This window comes from Hylobates moloch, unplaced genomic scaffold, assembly GCF_009828535.3.
Source record: "Hylobates moloch isolate HMO894 unplaced genomic scaffold, HMol_V3 SCAFFOLD_22, whole genome shotgun sequence".
Lineage (NCBI taxonomy): Eukaryota > Metazoa > Chordata > Mammalia > Primates > Hylobatidae > Hylobates > Hylobates moloch.
This window is the reverse complement of record NW_026652297.1, coordinates 14349056-14370074: the sequence shown is the minus strand read 5'-3', so window position 1 is coordinate 14370074 and position 21019 is coordinate 14349056. Positions and strand designations below refer to the sequence as shown.

The following is a 21019-nucleotide window of genomic DNA, read 5'->3' as shown; positions in this document are numbered from 1 at the left end:
ACTAAAAATCCAAAAAAAAAAAAAAAAAAAAAGTAGCTGGGTGTGGCAGATGCCTGTAGAGTCCCAGCTACTTGGGAGGCTAAGGCAGGAGAATAGCTTGAACCAGGAGATGGAGGTTGCAGTGAGCCAAGATCGCACCATTGCACTCCAGCCTGGGCAACAGGGCAAGACTCCTCAAAAAAAAAAAAAAAAAAAAAATTTTTTGACCCCCAAACTAGTATTTTCTAAAACAATTTCAGTTGTATCACTATCCTACTTATTTTTCAAATGCTTATAACACTGATTTGCAAATCTTCTCATCCCAATCAAGATGGGCAGTTAAAATGCAGATTACAAAGGCCTGTCCACAGAGATTCCAATTCAATCAGTCTGGTGTGATGATTAGCAATCTGGATTTTAATAAGCTTTTAGGTGATTTTGATTCAGATGGCCTGTAGAACGCATTTAAAAAAAAAAAAAGAAAGAAAGAAACAGGTCTACAGGGTGAATGTCACATTCCTTAGCCTGGGATCAAAACTCTCCACACAAAAGGCCCCTGAATAACCACTATAGGGCAAGGGCTCTCCTACAAGGGCTGTTCATTCCAGATAAACCCAATTTACTGCTGTTCACACAAGCCAAAGGTTTTCTCCTTCAGGCCTTATTTTAAAATATCCACTAGGCCAGGCACAGTGGCTTACGCCTGTAATCCTAGCACTTGGGGAGGCCAAGCTGGTGGGGTTCACGAGGTACAGAGATCGAGACCATCCTGGCCAACACGGTGAAACCCTGTGTCTACTAAAAATACAGTAATTATCTAGGCGTGGTGGGGCATGCCTGTAGTCCCAGTTACTCGGGAGGCTGAGGCAGGAGAATCGCTTGAACCCATGAGGCGGAGGCTGCAGTGAGCCGAGATCGCACCAGTGCAGTCCAGCCTGGCAACAGAGCAAGACTCCGTCTCAAAAAAAAAAAGTCCACTAACAGGCTGGGTTCAGTGGCTTAGGCCTATAATCCCAGCATTTTAGGAGGCCGAAGTGGAAGGACTGCCTCAGGCCAGGAATTCAAGACCAGCCTGGGCAATACAGCAAAACCCTATCTCTACAAAATATTTGAAAATTAGCAGGGCATTGATGGCGTATGCCCGTAGTCTCAGCTACTCAGGACACTGAGGTGGGAGGATTGCTGGAGCCCACATCGAGCCACTGCACTCCAGCCTGGGCAACAGAGCAAGACCCTGTCTCAAAAAAAAAAAAAAAAAGTATCCACTACACCATTTCTCTTGGCCCAGCTCAAGCCCTACACCTACCAGATCTTACCAGACTGAAACAATCTCACCTGCCTAATTCTACAGTACCATACTGCCTGCCTTGAACCAACATTTAAACTATTATTACCTTTTCAACTTATCATAAAATGAAGGGCTGCGAATCAAACCTCTTTTCATCTCAGCACTGGGAACAATGCATTTAGGGAGTCCTTTCCCTAAGGCAATGTCATCTTGCATAAACATACCGAAATAGGAGCAAATATTTTAGATATACATTTTTCTTAGGAAAAGAGATCATACAAGCCTGGGCAACATGGTAAAACCCTGTCTCTACAAAAAAAAAAAAAAAAAAAACCACAAAAATAAGGCGAGCATGGTGGCGCACGCCTACAGTCCCAGCTAATTGGAAGGCTGAGGTGGGAGGACAGCTTAAGCCCAAGAGATCGAGCTGCAGTGAGCCGTGATCATGCCACCACACTCCAGCCTGGGCAACAGAACAAGACCCTGTCTCGAGAAAATTAAAAAAAAAAAAAAAAAAAAAAACATGGTTAAGAAAATAGATCCATCTGCTACCTATAGCTGAATTGTATCTACCAAGGAAATTACTAACTAAACATAGTTCTTCCTTACCTGCATACTAGATAAATGTGCTCTAAAGAATTCTTCCCAGATCAGAAAACAGGTAAACTAAGAAAAAACTGTTAAAATAGACTGTTTTAACACCAATGCTTAACCTCTGACCAAAGAGCTATTCAAAAACAAACTACAGAAATAAATACAGTTTTATGGTTAATTTCTGAAACTTTACATGTACAAAATGTTAATTGGTAAGTTTTCTACAAATATTAACCAGGCGCGGGGGTGCACTCTTGTAGTTCCTGCTACTTGGGAGGCTGAGGTGGGAGGATCACCTGGACCCGGAAAACAAGGCTTGCAGTAAGCCGAGATCATGCCACTGCACTCCAGCCTGGGCAACATAGCAAGACCCTGTCTCAAAAATAAAAAATTACTAACTTTTCTATCGTGACACATGAGGTTTGATATAGCTTAAGTGCCTCTACTCAGTACTTGGCCAATAATTGTTGGTTTACTTGTCTTCCCCGTAACACTGACCAATATATATGGGCCCGTGCCATGTGTCTTATTCATCTTTCTATCCTATCATCTAGAACATCACAGGTGACCATCGAAGAAATAGTACAGGTACCGGGGCTCACGCCTGTAATTCCAGCATTTTGAGAGACCCAGGCCAGATGAGTTCAAGACCAATCTAGACAACACAGCAAATCCACATCTCTACAAAAAAAAAATTTTAATTAGCCAACCACGTGTGGTGGCGCACACCTGTAGTGTTAGCTGCTCTAGAGGCTAACGCCAGAGGACTGGAGTTTGAGGCTGCAGTGAACTATGACTGCACCACTGCACTCCAGCCTGGTTGACAAAACAAGATTGTCTCCAAAAAAAAGAAAAATATTCATGTTCCTGAGTTTGACCATGATAATTTCCAAGTATCTCCAAGAGTAATATTTTTCCATTTAACATGACCCTCCAATCCTAACAGGATTTTTGATTGTATACATCAGACTTGTTACATCATTTGAAGAGTTACAAGTTTAATCGAAACATATAATCCTTAAGCCAAAACTTATCGAGTCTCAGGTTATCAAAAGAAAAAAACAATTCTACTTTCTGATAAAGCAAGTCGAACGTTTAGAACAGGAGTGAGAAATCGACACTTAAAAATAGTACCCACAGTGATTTTTGTCTCGGTCACTTTCTGTGGCCTAGAAAGTACAGTAATTCTCTACAGCAAGGCTATCCCATTCACTAGAAGCTTCAGAAGGTTTAAATGTACAAAGCAATTGAAAAACAAGCAGTGATAATCAGCTAATTAACATATCAAAGAATAATAACAAAACTGTAACTGCAATGAATAATCTAGGTTTGACAATAATTGACCTGATAGTTTAGTCTCTTCCCTCACCTCCTCCCACCTTTCTCTACTGTGCAAAGGTGGGATATTAAGTACCTAATACGTGCCAGACACTGAATCTGTAGACTTGTTCTCATGGGTTCAAAAACTTTTTTCAGGCCGAGCACGGTGGCTCATGCCTGTAATCCCAGTACTTTCGGAGGCCAAGGCGGGCAGATCACAAAGTCAGGAGCTCAACACCAGCCTGGCCAACATGGTGAAACCCCGTCTCTACAAAAATTACAAAAATTAGCTGGGCGTGGTGGCGTACGTCTGTAATCCCAAGCTACTCGGGAAGCTGGGGCAGGAGAATCGCTTGAACCCAGGAGGTGGAGGTTGCAGTGAGCCGAGATTGCGCCACTGCACTCCAGCCTGGGTGACAGAGCAAGACTCCGTCTCAAAAAAAAAAAAAAAAAGGTTTTTCAGGCCAGTAGCCACAGTGGCTTACACCTGTAATCCCTGCACTTTGGGAGGCCAAGGCGCGAGGATAGCTTGAGCCTAGGAGTTCAAGACCTGCCTGGGCAACACGGCAAGACCCTATCCCTACAAAAACTTTAGCTGGGCATGATGGTGCATGCCTGTAGTTCTAGCTAATTAGGAGGCTGAGGTGGAAGGATTGCATGAATCCAGGAGTTTAAGGCTGCAGTGAGCTAGGATCACACCACTGCACTCCAACCTGAGCGACACAGCAAGATCCTGTCTCAATAAAAAGTTTTCTCAAACCACTTAAAAATAAGCCCACACATAAAACAAATTTAGAGAAACAAACTTGAAGATAAAGGAAACTGGCAAAAAGTTAAAGCAATGTGCCTACACAGTAAGCAAAAGCCAAATTTCAACCTAGTTGCAAAATTTGAAGGGCTTTTTCCCTCCCTCACCTCTTCCTATGAGGCTGTCATAAACACCTACATGTAAGTCACTAGGCAGGAAAGAGTGTGAAGCAGAAGAAATACAAAACTGTAAAAGAAAAAAGTGTCTTCCCTAAGAAGTTCATTATATATACCAGGAGAATCAGACTGATATAAAATCTGCACTCAAAGGAGTTATAAGTACCTTATGACCGGAACAAAGGTTTACAGAAGGTTTAGAGAACAAAGATAACTTTTTTATTTTTTTTGAGCCGGAGTTTCACTCTGTTGCCCAGCCTGGAGTGCAGCGGTGCGATCTCTGCTCACTGCAACCTCTGCCTCCCAAGTTCAAGCAATGTCTGGAGATCGGCCTCAGCCTCCTGAGTAACTGGGATTACAGGCACCTGCCACCACACCCAGCTAATTTTTGTATTTTTAGTAGAGATGGGGTTTCACTATGTTGGCCAAGCTGGTCTCCAACTCCTGACCTCAAGCGATCCGCCCACCTTGGCCTCCCAAAGTGCTGGGATTACAGGCACCTGGCCAGAGGTAACTTTTTGCTGCAGTGAGCAAGGAAGACTTCACCAAGGAGGCAGGGAGTTGGGTTAGGCCTTTAGAAAAAAGTAGTGTATTAGGCAGAAGAAACTTAACAAAAATAAAAAAAGAAAAAAAAAAAACAGAGGAAGATATAAAGCATGTTTGAAAGGACAAAAATATCAATCCAGTTAAAACAGAAATTATGTAAAACCACAGTTGAATAAAAGGATGAAAAGATAGTAGCGGGTCAAATCTACAGGACGTGTTGAAACAAATTCCCTAATTAAGCATTACAACAGAATTAAACTTCATTTTTTACATGTGTATTATCTTCATGAAATAAAACTGCACATCCACGCATTAATTTGAATGCACTTATGCTTTTCGGCTAAGGAAAAAAGTCTTGTACATACCTGGTACAAACATATGTAAATACTGGGCTGAATTCAAATAACTGATTTTTTTTCTATCTCTTTATAATCACAGACTTACGTCCAAAGAGATGGGAGGAAAAAAACCTGAACCTACATCCCTATTACTGAAACCATGCCAGCTACTCAATTTTAAGGGAGAAGCAGAACTCACGATCTTTCCCATAGGATGATGTGAAATAAGAAAGACCTGTTAGAAAAATTCCCCTTGTGTTGCCAAGACTGACAAAAAATAAAAATAAAAAAGGCTCCAGGTGGACTTTTCAATGTAGTTTTATCTTTAATGCCATTATTTAAACTCCAGGTTAGAACCTGGGAAAATGTTCAATTAGACCACCACTACTATCTGAAAGCTATTAATAAGAACTTAAAACCTCTGAGGTTCTTAATAGTTTTAGGATAGTGGTGGTCTACACAACTCAAAACTACCATTTCCCACTTAGAGAGCTAAGTCTCACTCATCTAGTAAACAGGGGACCTACCAGATTCTACAAATGTTAACTGATAATGACATCACTCTCAAATGCTGTTTCAGCAGGACAGAGTGGGCCCTTCCTCCTCTTCCCCCACCTCACCATAGTAGCACCCTACGGCCGGCACCAAAGGAAAAGAAAAAAAAAAAGTATATGGAGAAGGAAGTTATGGCAGCTCCATTTCCTCGGTCCTCAAACCATCAAAATTTGTGAGGACACACAAAAAAAAAAAAAATCCTCCATAAAAGTGGGAGTAGAGTGAGAGGTTACCATGAAACCAGGCAAATTCTTTATACACTTACATTTGTAAAACTTAAGCTGAAAGAAAACTGAATCTAGCCGAAAGTTATCATTTTACACATCAAGAAACTGAGGCCCAGGGCAGTTAGGTGATTTGCCCTGGGCGACTATTCCTCTAAAGTGTTAAGTGTATGTTACCAGTCAGAGTAGCACTTAATGACTTACTCAGTTACTTAAATGTTTATGACCTTAAGTACCTGTCTTGCAAAAACACACCACCGCCACCTCTTCTGCACCCATACGGTGTCTTGCTTCAGGATCTAGATAGAGAATGCTGGATAAACCTCAAATGAATATTATTTCTCCCTTCAGCCACAACTGTCCCAAATTACTCTTCTTCCTTTATCTAATTTTAAATAAAGTAGAAACCTTAAGGCGCCTGAATTTCCCAGGTTCTGACTAAACAAGTGGATCATCAAAACTTCAAACTTTAGAGTAGAATATTAAGTGGAGCATGCATATTACTGCTTTGCCAGTTGCCCTTTCCTCTGTATTAACGTTTCAGTCCAGGTTTTTCGAAAAGCAAGTAATTATTACACATGCACAGTTAACACTCAAATTATCACTTTTGAGATATTTTCCTTAGACAATTTAGCATCTCTCTGCTATCTTAAAAATAATTTAAAAGTATCCTACCCACCACGAGTTAATTTTTAACAAAAACATCTAAAATAACCCTCGACAAAGCCAAAGTATATTAAACCACAAAACGAAAAAGTGGTAAGTAAAAATCCCACCAGTTAAAAAGCCCTTCCAGTACCACCAGCCTTCCCCGGCTCGCTGTTAACCGTCAAACCGTCAAAGCATTTGTGGAGGAACCTGGGGCAAAGTTCCGCGCCGGGTTCTCCAGCTGTGGGTTCATCAGCTTAGCCCACCACTCCCACGTAACACGTTTGGGGAAATGCAAACACGCCACATGTGCCCACGTGTGCATGTTTTCATCATGTTTAACCACTTTTAACCGCCGTAGGTACGAAATCAGCTCCCGCGGCAAAGGTTCAAGAAAAAAAAAAGCATTGTGCATTCATCTTACCCCCACTTAAACCACCACCACTATATCAACTGAGGCGAATTAAACCATTTTGAACGTTAACGCCGCTGCACAAAGCGGTCTGAAAGGGTTCTCTGCCTTTCTGAAACGCCGGGCAAAAGTCCCTCGGCAAGTTTCAAAACTAATGACCGTACAGCGCTGCACAAATAACAAAAGCTCAATACCAACCACCAGGCCGTCAACCCGCTCACTTTACCACTGCCCAGAAGGCTTTTTAAAAACAAGCATTGAAAAGGGAACAATAAAAAGCGTCTCACCGCAAACACAGCACGAAAGGGACTGTCGGAAGTAAGGCAAGAGCCTGTTAATCTCAGTAAACGCCTTGGGGTCTCCGGGGTCGTAGTTGAGCACTAGGCGGCTCGCGGAAATGTAGAGAGCAGTAGCATTCACGGGGTTCATTGCAGACACTTCGACACCAATGGCTCCCGGTTGAAAAGAAATTCCGGATCCAACTTTGTAAGCAGCCAGGGAACGATGGCGAATTTGCAACAATTCGGAAGAAATCAGAGCCGAACCATCGGCCAAACAGGTAACCAAAATCCGTGCAAGTTTGTGGAGCTGAAGCAATCCTCCCACACATGGGGCCTTGGCGCCCCTCCGTCCCTGAGACTTACAGACCAAAAATATGAGAGAGAGAGAGAGAGAGAGAGAAACCAGCGTTCGAGTTCGTCCGGAGCGACCACAGAGCGCAGAACGCGGCGGCTTGGGCGCTGGGGGCGGGACTCGGCGCTCAGTCTAGCCCCGCGGCTCGGCAGGCGGCCTGCACTCGAGCTCCATCTCCGGACACAGAGGCGCCTCCTCAGGTTGAGCTGGCAGGCGCGGGAGCAGGCCCCGGCCCCGTCTGAGGCGCGGCACGCTTCTCCCGGGCTGCAGGGCCTCTTACTCCATCCCAGTGCGGGGCGCGGAGGCGGCGGCGACGGCAAGGACGGCGGTCGGGCGGCGGCTTCCTGGATCTAGTGCAAGACGCCGCGGCGGCGACGAAGGTTGCTGTTGCGGCTGACGGACGCCGCCGCCGCGCTCTCCATATCGGACGCCGGGCCCAGACTGCGCCCCTGGCTCTCCGCCCCGTGGGTTGCAGCCCGCAGTTCCCCGAGGTGGCGAGGCGGCCGAGAGTCCTCAACCCGGAGGGGAGGGCCGAGGAGGAAGTGCGCGGGCCGCCGCCGGCGGGAGGGAGGGGGCGGGGGGCAGGTCCGGCCGGGCCGCGGCGGCGCCCCTCGCTCCTCAGTCGCACACTCCGGGGTCACCAGACTCAAGCACCGCCCCCTCACTGCCCGGCCATCTTTTCGGCGCCGCACACACAGACGACTCCTCCGCCGAGCACGACGGCCGCCGCTGCCTTCAGCGCTCCCCGGCCGCGGAAGACAAGCGCCCACACCGCCAGGCCCCGCCGCCGCCCAGCGCACACAGCAAGGCCCCGCGGCAGGCCCCTCCCCCGTGCCTTGCCGCCCTCACCCCGACTCCACGCGCCACTCCAGCTCGGTAGGGCCCGGGCTGCTGCGGCCTTAATAGGTCCCGCGGGCTGTGTGGCGCCTCAGGCCTCTGCTGGCAGCGACGACGACCGTTACCCCAACGGGCAAAGCCACTGTCATCCCCGAGACTCCCCCGCCGCCGTCGTCGCTAGCGCTCGCACGCATGCGCAGAGCACACTCTCACCCCTCCCCCTTTCCTCTCCCTTCGCTTCCCTTTTCCCTTGCTTCTCCTCTAACAACCCCCTCCACAGCCTCCCAGAGCTACTGGCTCACTCCACGCATGCGCAAGCCGCTACCTAGCTCCGCCGCCTTTCGCCCTTACGCGTGCGCTTTGACCGCCCACCCAGAAAACCGGATAAACACATCAGCCCGCTCGCGCCAGTACCTCACCGCTGCCAACCCACCCTGGGCTCACTGCGCATGCCTGGCTCTCCACTTCGGCTCTCAGAACGGAGCATGCTCTCTGCGAGCCGACAGCTCTCGCCGCCCCTCCCCCACGTGCTCTCAAATTCCCTCTCCCAGGCATGTAGGCTGTGGTGAAACATTCGTTAGCTGGCACATCCTTCCCCAGTGTGGGCTGCAGGCTTCCCGCATTACACTGCTTCTATGCCCGCCAACGCCAGGGCCCGACTTGGTAGCGCCATGTGGCGCTCTGCACTGGCCTCTCGTCCTGACTGACCGCGGTGTGAGGAAATAGCCTCGCAAGGCCCCAAGCCCCGCCCCCGCGGCCTTTCTCCTGGAACCGCTCATCCCGACCGCGGAAAGGGCGCAGCCTAGACCGGCTGGCAGGCTCTCGCCGAGCCGGGAAGGCTGCAGTAGTCAACGTGGCTGCGCGCCCAGCAGGCGTGCGGACAGCTTTTGCCCGGTCAGGGCCGCGGTCCGCGCGTCTCTGCGGTGGTTCGCAGTCGGAGGTCTCTAAGGCCCTGGCAGGCTGTGTGTAAGCGTGGAGGCTCGACCCCACCGCCCCCTCCTACGCGTCGCACCCGCGCTGTTCCCACGGCCTCTGGTCCTTGGACTCGAGCGGCCTCACCTTCATGGGCGCCGATCAGGGCTTCACCGAGTTCTCACCGGAACAGAGAGTCCTATTTTAAAAACAAAACGAACTCCTTTTTTTTTTTTTTTTTGGAAAGACCTAGCTTTTTTAAAAGACCTAGCTCTTCTATGTGAACAGATGTCTTGAAGAATGCATGATCTTGCTGTAGAACAAACCCAAATCCTTGCAAATGTTTTGTTTTTTAAAACAAGCTTTTGCCTTTTGTTTTTGCAGGAGATCAAGGGCACTGGGATATAAATAAACAAAAGCCTGACTTAGTGGATGACTTCCCTCCCATCTCGAAGTACAAAACCTTTTTTTGAGTAGCACAAATAGTAACGCCATAGGAAGCGTTTCTTATCTCTGTACACACCAAAGCTCCTCAGCATAATTTTTCATGCACAGTAGGTACTCTATACGTTTGCAAAGTGAAAATTATGGTGTGTAGATCTTTTGTGGCACATGTTACATATGTACACAGGCACGTATATGGCACATGTAAATGTACGTGTTAGTTACAAGCTGCCACTTGAGGTGAGTAGAAATAGTTAAGATATCAAGGGAACCCATACAATCTCGATTTATAATTTCTATTCTCATTTGAAGGCAGGTTTTTTTTTTTACAAGACCTACCATATTATCAACACTTAAGCAGTAAGAATCTAACTTCCTAATTTTGATTAGCTGTGCAAACTGTATTTGGTAGTCTTACACGTGGAAAATGACAAATATTCTAAAAGCCACTCTCATTTTTAAAAGCTTTTTTTTTTTGCATGAGAGGTATTTTCTAAGCTTTCCTTCAAATAAAACTGTTATATGGTTCTGTTTTTACTCCAGACTCTTAAGGTTTTCTCCCACAACACACAGGTTGTTCTCCCCAAAAGGAGCAACACAGAGAGTAAAATAATCAGCACTGTTTTCCGTTAATACAGAATAAATTAGCAGTCACCCTAGGCAAGTGATTACTTGCAGGGCATTAACCTTGCTAATTTTCTCATAACTGGATTTTTACAAATGTCTTGAGATGTGTACAACCCCAAATTAAGATTAATTCTGTTGATCATTCGTGTGCATGGACGTGAGAAAGAGAGAAAACGTGTGTTAAACCAGTTCTTTTTTTAGCTTCTGACATTGGTTGCAACGGGTAATAAGAGTATGGTACTTACAGGCAAAGAATCTTGAGGTATATTCTCTTCTTTTTTTTTTTTTTTTTTTTTTGAGACGGAGTCTCGCTCTGTCGCCCAGGCTGGAGTGCAGTGGCGCGCTCTCGGCTCACTGCAAGCTCCGCCTCCCGGGTTCAAGCCATTCTCCTGCCTCAGCCTCTCCGAGTAGCTGGGACTACAGGCGCCCGCCACTACGCCCGGCTAATTTTTTTGTATTTTTAGTAGAGACGGGGTTTCACCATGGTCTCGATCTCCTGACCTCGTGATCCGCCCGCCTCGGCCTCCCAAAGTGCTGGGATTACAAGCGTGAGCCACCGCGCCCGGCCGTTCTCTTCTAATATTTATTGGCTTGCTTGAGCCTTGCCTAAAAGGGAAACAAATGGTTTATAGAAAATGAAGTGCTTCAGCAAAGAAACTATCAACAGGGTAAACAGACAACCTACAGCATAGGAGAAAATGTCTGCAAATTATGCATCCAACAAAGGTCCAACATTCAGAATCTATAAGGAACTTAAAAAAAAACAACAACCAAAAAACAACCCCATTAAAAAATGGGCAAAGGACATGAACAGACACTTCTCAAAAGACATAGGCCAGGTGCGGTGGCTTATGCCTGTAATCCCAACACTTTGGGAGGCCTAGGCGGACAGATCACCTGAGGTCAAGAGGGCGAGACCAACCTGATCAACATGGTGAAATCCCATCTGTACTAAAAATACAAAAAAATTAGCTGGGAGTGGTGGCAGGTGCCTGTAATCCCAGCTACTCCAGAGGCCAAGGGAAGAGAATTGCTTGAACCTGGGAGGCAAAGGTTGCAGCGAGCCGAGATCGAGCCACTGCACTCTAGCATGGGTGACAGAGCGAGTGCCAAAAAAAAAAAAAGAGAGAGACATACAAGCAGCCAATGAATGTATGAAAAAATGCTCGGCCAGGCGTGATGGCTCACGCCTGTAATCCCATCACTTTGGGAGGCTGAGGCGGGCAGATCACAAGGTTAGGAGATCCAGACCATCCTGGCTAACATGGTGAAACCTTTTCTCTACTAAAAAAAAAAAAAAAAAATTAGCCGGGCATGGTAGGACGTGCCTTCAGCTACTTGGGAGGCTGAAGCAGGAAAATCGCTTGAACCCCAGAGGTGGAGGTTTCAGTGAGCCGAGATCGCACCACTGCACTCCAGCCTGGTGACAGAGCAAGAATCCATCTCAAAAAAAAAAAAAAAAAAAAAAAAAAAAGAAAGGAAGAAAAGAAAAAAATGCTTGGCCGGGAGCGGTGGCTCACGCCTGTAATCCCAGCACTTCGGGAGGCCGAGGCAGGCGGATCATGAGGTCAGGAGATCGAGACCATCTTGGCTAACACGGTGAAACCCCGTCTCTACTAAAAATACAAAAATTAGCCGGGCGCAGTGGTGGGCGCCTGTAATCTCAGCTACTAGGGAGGCTGAGGCAGGAGAATGGCATGAACCCAGGAGGCGGAGCTTGCAGTGAGCGGAGATAGCGCCACTGCAGTCCGGCCTGGACGACAGAGCGAGACTCTGTCTCTCTAAAAAAAAAAAAAAAAAAAAAAAAAGAGCTCAACGTCACTAATCATCAGAGAAATCCAAATCCAAACCACAGTGATATACCATCTCACCACACAGTCAGAATGGCAATTATTAAGTCAAAAAATAACAGATGTTGGGGACGTTCCAGAGACAAGGGAATGTTTATACACTGCTGGTAGGACTGTAAATTAGTTCAGCCACTGTGGAAAGCAATTTGGAGAATTCTCAAAGGACTTAGAACTACCATTTGACCCAGCAATCTCATTACTGGGTATATACCCAAAGGAATATAAATCGTTCTACCAAAAAGACATGCACTCATCTGCTCATCGCAGCACTATTTGCATAGCAAAGAAATGGAATCAAACTAAATGCCCATTGGCAGGGCTGAATAAAGAAAATGTGGTACATATTCACCATGGAATACTACACAGCCATAAAAAAATTATGTCCTGACTGGGTACTGTGGCTCACACCTGTAATCCCAGCACTTTGGGAGGCTGAGGTGGGTGGATCACCTGAGGTTGGGAGTTCCAGACCAGCCTGACCAACATGGAGAAACCCCGTCTCCACTAAAAATACAAAATTAGCCAGGCGTGGTGGTGCATGCCTGCAATCCCAGCTACTCGGGAGGCTGAGGCAGGAGAATCGCTTGAACCTGGGAGGCAGAGGTTGCGGTGAGCTGAGATCATGCCATTGCACTCCAGCCTGGGCAACAAGAGCTAAACTCAATCTCAATAATAATAATAATAAATAAATAAATACATAAATAAATAAAAATAAATAAAAATACAAAATTAGCTGGAAGCAGTGGTGCATGCCTGTAATCCCAGCTACTCGGGAGGCTGAGGGAGGAGAATCGCTTGAACCTGAGAGGTGGAGGTTGCAGTGAGCCAAGATCACACCATTGCACTCCAGCCAGGGCAACAAGAGGGAAACTCCGTCTCAAAAAAAAAAAAAAATTATGTCCTTTGCAGCAACATGGATGCAACTGGAGGCCATTATCTGAATTAACACAGGAACAGAAAACCAAACACTGCATGTTCTCATTTGTAAGTGGGAGCTAAACATTGAGTACACATGGACATAAAGATAGGAACAATAGACACTAGAGCCTACTTTCTGGGGAAGGGTGACAGGAGGGTGAAAGTCCAAACCTACCAGTGTTGGGCACGGTGGCTCACACCTGTAATCCCAGCACTTTGGGAGGCAGAGGCTGGGGAATCATTTGAGGTCAGGAGTTCAAAACCAGCCTGGCCAACATGGCAAAACCCCATCTCTAATAGTAATACAAAAAATTAGCCCATGCCTGTAGTCCCAGCTACTGGGGAGGCTGAGGCAGGAGAATCACTTGAACTCAGGAGGCAAAGGTTGCAGTGAACCAAGATTGCAACACTGCACTCCAACCTGGCCAACATAATGAAACTCCATCTCTACTAAAAATACAAATATTAGCCAGGTGTGGCCGGGCGCGGTGGCTCACGCCTGTAATTCCAGCACTTTGGGAGGCCGAGGCAGGCGGATCACGAGGTCAGGAGATCGAGACCACAGTGAAACCCCATCTCTACTAAAAATACAAAAAATTAGCCCAGGACGGTGGCAGGTGCCTGTAGTCTAGGCTACTTGGGAGGCTGAGGCAGGAGAATGGCGTGAACCCGAGAGGCGGAGCTTGCAGTGAGCCGAGATCACCCCACTGCACTCCAGCCTGGGCAACAGAGCGAAACTCCATCTCAAAAAAAAGAAAAAAAATTAGCCAGGTGTGATGGCGCATGCCTGTGATCCCAGCTACTCCAGCCTGGGCTACACAGCCAGACTCCCTCTCAATAAATAAATAAATAAATAAATAGTTGAAAACAATGGTAAAGGTGGTAAATTATATATGTATATTTTTCCTAAATAAAAAAACCTCTGAAATAAATGTAGTTTGATTCTTATAAAAAATACATTAAAAGTGCTTTAATTATTTAGGAAAAATCATATATAATTCAAATTCCTTTTTTTTTTTTTTTTTGAGATAGTCTCACCTAGGCTGGAGTGCAGTGCTTACTGCAGCCTCAGCCTCCTGGGCTCAAGCAGTCCTCCCACTTCAGCCTCTTGAGTAGCCGGAACTACAGGCACCCACCACCACGCCCAGCTAATTTTTTTTTTTTTTTTTGTATTTTTTGTAGAGACAGTAGTCTAGCCATGTGACCTAAGCTGAAGGGATCTGACTCCAGCCTCAGCCCCACAAAGTGCTGGGATTACAGGCATGAGCCACAGTGCCCAGCCTATAACTCAAATTTCTTTTTATTTTTATTCTTTTATGTTTAGTTCTGGGGTACATGTGCAGGATCTGCAGGTTTGTTACGTAGGTAAACGTGTGCCATGGTGGTTTGCTGCACCTATCAACCCATCACCTAGGTGTTAAGCCCAGCATACATTAGCTATTTTTTCCTAATACTCTCCCTTTCCCCACCCCGCCAATCCCCGACAGGCTCCATCCAGTGTGTGTTGTTCCCCTCCCTGTGTCCACATGTTCTCATTGTTCAGCTCCCACTTATAAGTGAGAACATGCAGTGTTTGGTTTTCTATACCTGCGTTAGTTTGCTGAGGATAATGGCTTCCAGCTTCATCCATGTGCCTGCAAAGGACATGACCTCCTTCCTTTTTATGGCTGCCTAGTATTTCGTAGTGTATATGTACCACATTTTCTTTGTCCAGTCTGTGGGCATTTGATGGGCATTTGGGTTGATTCCACATCCTTGCTATTGTGAATAGAGCTGCAATGAACATACACATGCATATATCTTTGTAAGAGAATGATTTATATTCCTTTGGGTATATACCCAGTAATGAGATTGCTGGGTCAAATGGTATTTCTGGTTCTAGATCTTTGAGGAATCGCCATGCTGTCTTCCACGATGGTTCAACTAATTTACATTCCCACCAACAGTGTAAAAGCACTCCTATTTCTCCGCAACCTCGCCAGCATCTATTATTTCTTTACTTTTTAATAATGGTGTTCTGACTGGTGTGAGATAGTATCTCATTATGGTTTTGATTTGCATTTCTCTAATCAGTGATGTTGAGCTTTTCTTCATATGTTTGTTGGCTGCATGAATGTCTTCTTTTGAGAAGTGTCTGTTCATATCCTTTGACCACTTTTTAATGGGGTTGTTTTTTTCTAGTAGATTTGTCTGGCTTCCTTGTAGACTCTGGATATTAGAGCTTTGTCAGACGGATGGATTGTAAAAATATTCTCCCACTCTGTAGGTTGCCTGTAATTTTTTTTTTTTTTTTTTTGTAGAGATGGGAGTCTAGCCATGTTGCCTAAGCTAAAGCTATCCACCCCCAGCCTCAGCCTCCCAAAGTGCTGGGATGACAGGCATGAGCCACACATTTCTTAAACTATCAATTTAAGATAATGTCTTCCTTTTTTTTTTGGAGACAGGGTCTTGCTCTGTCACCCAGGCGGGAGTTTAGTGGCAAGATCTGGGCTCACTGCAGCCTCTACCTCCTGGGCTCAGGTAGCTCAGCCTCCCAAGAAGCTGGGACTACAGGCACATACCACCACAAATTTTTAGTAGAGACAGGGTTTTGTTATGTTGCCCAGGCTGGTCTGAACTCCTGGTCTCAAGCTGTCTGCCTGCCTCAGCCTCCCAGAGTTTTGGGATTACAGGTGTGAAACACCGCACCCAGCCTGAAATTTAAATTTAACAGCATTCTGTATTTTATCTGGTAACCTAAAGTGTGTATGCTTTCACTATAACCTTATGTTGTTTTCAATCTTGACTTGGAAACTCTTGTGAATGGAGTGCTTTTCATTTCATCAACATGTGTTTACTAAGCCTCTGCTCTAGCAAAGCCCTGTACCAGAGTCTGGGAAGATAAGACAGGCTCTGCCTTTAAGGTTAGAGGTCCTTTCTTACTCCTTTTTGTATCAACTAGAGAACTCAGCAAAATTTTTCAGTCATGGTTTCTCATTCAAGTCAACCCTTCTGGACTCAATTTAGTTCAAGGGTCGCCATATGAAGTAAGAGAAAATTAACCTGCTACTGGGTGTATAAATTTATAGAATATTTGTGAAGGACAACAGGCAATATTAAAAGCTTGTAAAGTTTACAGAGCCTCAAAACTAGCAGTTCCACAAAAGTCTCTAATTGATCCTAAGTTATAGATTCCCAAGCTTTCTTGGTTCATGGTGCCTTCAGCATCTCAGTAATTTTTCACTACACTCTTAGGCCAAAAGAAGTATGAAATAGTTTGTGTTTTGTTTTGTCCGTGGGTTTTTTGTTTGTTTGTTTGTTTTTGAGATGGAGGCTAGTTCTGTCGCCCAGGCTGGAGTGCAATGATGCGATCTCGGCTCATTGCAATCTCCACCTCTCGGGTTCAAGTGATTCTCCTGCCTCAGCCTCCCGATATCTGGGATTACAGGCACCCGCCACCACGCCCAGCTAATTTTTGTATTTTTAGTAGAGACGGGGTTTCTAGTAGAGACTGTGTTGGCCAGGCTGGTCTCAAACTCCTGATCTCATGTGATCTGCCCGCCTCAGCCTCCCAAAATGCTGGGATTACAACCGTGAGCTACCATGCCCGGCCTGAAAGAGTTTTTTAAGTAGTTAGGTCTAAACAAGTTAATGAGTATTTATGCCCTAACATGGTAGCTATTTGAAAAAGTAGGCCAGGCACAGTGGCTCAAACCTGTAATTCCAGCACTTTGGGAGGCCGAGGTGGGAGGATTTCTTGAGGTCAGGAGTTCGAGATCAGCCTGGCCAACATGGTGAAACCCCGTCTCTACTAAAAATACAAAAATTAGCTGGGCATGGTGGCATGCATCTGTAGTCCCAGCTACTTGGGAGGCTGAGACAAGAGAATCACTTGAACCCAGGAGGCAAAGGTTGCAGAGAGCCGAGATCGTGCCACTGCACTCCAGCCTGGCGACAGAGCAAGACTCCGTCTAAAAAAAAAAAAAAAAAAATCAGATTAGACATCACCACCCTCATTTCCCAGATCACATGGATTTTTGTGCAGTGCTTTATTTTTGTCACAGCACCAGCAAAAACCCAGCTTTGCAAAGATATAACCTCATTGAAAGGAATGTAAGGTGATCTAATGTTGAAACTGTATTTTTTACGGTAACCAACAAATGTCAAATATTTTCCTCACAAGGTTGAAATATCCTGTGGCTTCTATATGAGTTCTCTGTGGCACCTGGGAGCACGTTGGTGTACTCTTTGGGAACCAGAGATCTAAGACAATAGGATAATCTAGGATTATGAAGAGATTTTTATGGTTTTTTTGTTTGTTTTTTGTTTTTTGTTTTGAGACAGAGTCTCGCTCTGTTGCCAAGGCTGGAGTGCAGTGGCCCGATCTTGGCTCACTGCAACCTCTGCCTCCCGGGTTCACGCCATTCTCCTACCTCAGCCTCTCAAGTAGCTGGGACTACAGGCGCCCGCCACCAAGCCCGGCTAATTTTTTGTATTTTTAGTAGAGACAGGGTTTCACCGTGTTAGCCAGGATGGTCTCAATCTCCTGACCTCATCATCCGCCCACCTCGGCCTCCCAAAGTGCTGGGATTACAAGCGTGAGCCACAGCGCCTGGCCAGAGATTTTTATATAATAGTCATTGCAGTTGTTTATACTATTTTAAAAAGTAGAACTGATCCAAATTTCCAGATTGAAAACGACCTATATTATGGATATATCTACATAGTAGAATATTATATAACTATTAGGAATGATGTAAAAAATTAAAATGATATAAAAATGTATTTATTGACAGGCGAAGATATTCTTAATATATTAATTTTTTTAAACCCTGATTAACAGAACCATTTTGGAAAAACTAAATATCCATGCATGGTAAAAAGATGACTATAAAGACATACACCAAAATATTATTTTTTTCTGGATAGTGGGATTGTGGAAAATACTTGTTTTTCTTATTGTCCGTATACCCATTTTGAATTAAAGCTTCCCTCTTCTATTCTCCAATATTGCCAAGTCCTTACCTCTTTCTTTTCTTTTTTGAAGGCAGTTTTATTTTATTTGATGTATTTGACGATCAGCGATTAGTTCTCATCCACGTTGACAGTCTATAGATTTTTTTTTTTTTTTTTTTTTTTTTGAGAAGGAGTCTCGCTCTTTCACCCAGGCTGGAGTGCAGTGGCGCGATCTCGGCTCACTGCAGGCTCCGCCTCCCGGGGTTCACGCCATTCTCCTGCCTCAGCCTTCCGTCTAGCTGGGACTACAGGCGCCCACCACCTCGCCCAGCTAATTTTTTGTATTTTTAGTAGAGACGGGGTTTCACCGTGTTAGCCAGAATGGTCTCGATCTCCTGACCTCGTGATCTGCCCGCCTCGGCCTCCCAAAGTGCTGGGATTACAGGCGTGAGCCACCGCGCCCGGCCTGACAGTCTATAGATTTTTGAAGGTAGTAACAGGTACATAGGTAACCAAAGTATAGAAATTATTTGGTGAATCTTCATCCTCATTATGTTTTCTGGACAACAGCACACAGATTCAGTATGGAACATTCCTTGTTCCTTTGGCCCAGAAAGCTTTGTTGAGCCTGGTATCAATGTGCACATCTGGAGTTCCCATCTCCTTCATGGCACATTTCCGAATCTCTTTGAGTGCCCTAGGGGCACACTTCTGGAAGCCCACTCCATAGATGTGGTTGGGAATGTTGATGGTGTATGCTTGGGTCACTATCTCGTTGATGGCAGAATGGCCTTTTTTCTTCTTGCCACCCTTCTTTGCGAAAGCCATTCTGCCAGGTCCAAGTTGATAAAAAGCATGCTTACCTCTTTTACAGCACTACCACACTATGCTGCAGTTGTTGGTTTAGCCCTGTTTCCTCCCCATTATATTTCTATAACTCTTAGAAGGTCAGAGTTTTCTCCCTCTTTGCCTCTTATCCTCATTGCTTAGCATAAGGTCTGACATATAATAAGAATTCAATAATTGTTAAAATAATGATTAATGTGACAATATAAGTAAAGTCACTAGTGTAGTGTGTAGTGCCTAATAGGCATGGAAAATTGTTTGCTTTTTCCTTGGGGAGAGATATAAAATGCCTTACAAATTTGAAGCCAGTTCTTGTTTCAGCTTGATCAAATCAATGTTAATTCTAAGGTCCTTAATAAAACCAAAAGTGTGAATCGATTTGAAACACTCAGAATATCAATCAACAAGTATTTATTGAATGCACTCTAGCACTTTGGAGACAATGAAGTAAATACAGAAATAGTTGTAGTTATGTTTTCAAAGAACAAAGATCAGGCAAGCAGTCAGAGAGACTTTCTGATGGGTTAGATTGTTCACAAAATAGCTAATTTTTGTCTTCCTTTCCCTTCCTCTTTCACCCTCCTTCCTCTGTCCCCTCCTTTTTCTTCCTCCACCAAAAACTCTGTGTAGAGATGATGTTCCCTCTCCCACTTTCTCAAGTTGCATTCTCCCTCATTGCTTATTATTTCCATCCCATCGTTTTCACCATTATACACATCCCTACCAGATTTTAACAAATGCCTGGCCGGGCGCCGTGGCTTATGCCTGTAATCCTAGCACTTTTGGAGGCCAAGGTGGGTGGATCACCTGAGCTCAGGAGTTCGAGACCAGTCTGGGCAACATGGCAAAACCCCGTCTCCACCAAAAATATAAAAAAATTAGCTGAGTGTGCTGGTGCGCACCTGTGGTCCCAGCTACCTAGGAGGCTGAGGTGGGAGGATTGCTTGAGCCTGGGAGGAGGAGATTGCAGTGAGCTGAGATGGCACCACTATACTGCAACCCAGGTGACGGAGTGAGACCCTGTCTCAAAAACAAAAGCCACAAATGTTTAATCTACTGTCGCTGTGAAAACCAATAAATCTAATTAAACACAATCTATGGGAAAGTAAAAATAGCATAATCTAAACTCATGAAAAATCTTCAGAGATTGGCCAGAGTTGTACTTCTTTACAGGGAGCAGTAAACCGGATGAAATTAAACTAGGCTGTAATTCAGACTGATACTTCTGTTCTTTCCTGATCATTCCTTTCTGACCATTACCAAAGTTCCTCTTCCATCCTCTGCTCTTAGCTGTGGTCATAGCTCTCCCCTCCTCAGTCCTAGAGCTCCCAAGAACCACTTCCCTTTCCCCTCCAAGCAATTCCTGCTGATGTTTTTTCCATAACATTTTCCAAATCAATGTATCTCTCCATTGATTTAATCCAAAAACATGTATTTAGCAAGTCAAGCACTCATTTATTTTACACCTCAAATATTAAAATTGTTTTTATCTTCTTCATCTCTAACTCCAGCCTTAACAAAGCAGCTTGCTTTATTGGTCGTCTACCTAAGACAGTGCCAAACACCTTAAGGGACCCACTAAATGTTACTGTTTTTATTCCCCAAGGCACTTTCAACACTATTCAAATGCCTATTAAATTTATCCATTCATTTATGCAACCAACGTTTATTGCCAGTTATATGCCAGGCATTCAGAATACGAAAATGAATAATTCAACAGTTTCTAGCCCTCAAAGAGTTCACAGTCTAGTTGGGGTGGCAGCTATGTACACGGCTAATTTATAATTCAGAGTAGTAAGGATTTAGGGATCTACTTGACGCAAATCTAAAATGTCTTAGCAGGTATGTCTGTTACATTATGAGTTAAACAAGCTTGTGTGGACTTTCCTTAGAAAAATAACTGCAATTATTCGTGGCATTGTTTCTAAGGGAAAATGTGTTCTGCATTCCAAACAGTCAATTTAAAATTGAATTTTTGGAATACAGCCCATTTTCCCCTGGGGGCTATTTCTCCATTATCTAAGAATCCCTCTCTGTCTTAGGACAGTTTTCATACACAACTCCCACCTGTTCTACACAGCATATGGTACTATCTACTATCTACAGGTTGCAAAGTTTCATGGTCACCACCTTCCTCACCTGGGCTCTGCACTACATGTTTAAGATAGTCCTCTGGTCAAGCAGGTTGA

The 21019-nt window shown here is 44.9% G+C and overlaps 1 protein-coding gene and 1 pseudogene across 1 annotated transcript in view; both read right to left on the bottom strand.

Annotated features, from left to right (window-relative positions):
- The window catches only part of MSL2 (MSL complex subunit 2), a 46687-nt gene extending 38190 nt beyond the window's left edge, over window positions 1–8497 (bottom strand). The window contains exon 1 of the mRNA XM_032143664.2: window positions 7116–8497. Coding sequence (XP_031999555.1) covers window positions 7116–7257 — 142 coding nt within the window. The 5' untranslated portion in view covers window positions 7258–8497. The remainder of the gene's footprint in view (window positions 1–7115) is intronic.
- A 9961-nt stretch (window positions 8498–18458) lies between these two features.
- LOC116461972 (large ribosomal subunit protein eL31-like) lies at window positions 18459–18812 on the bottom strand (annotated as a pseudogene).
- Between the last annotated feature and the right edge of the window lie 2207 nt (window positions 18813–21019).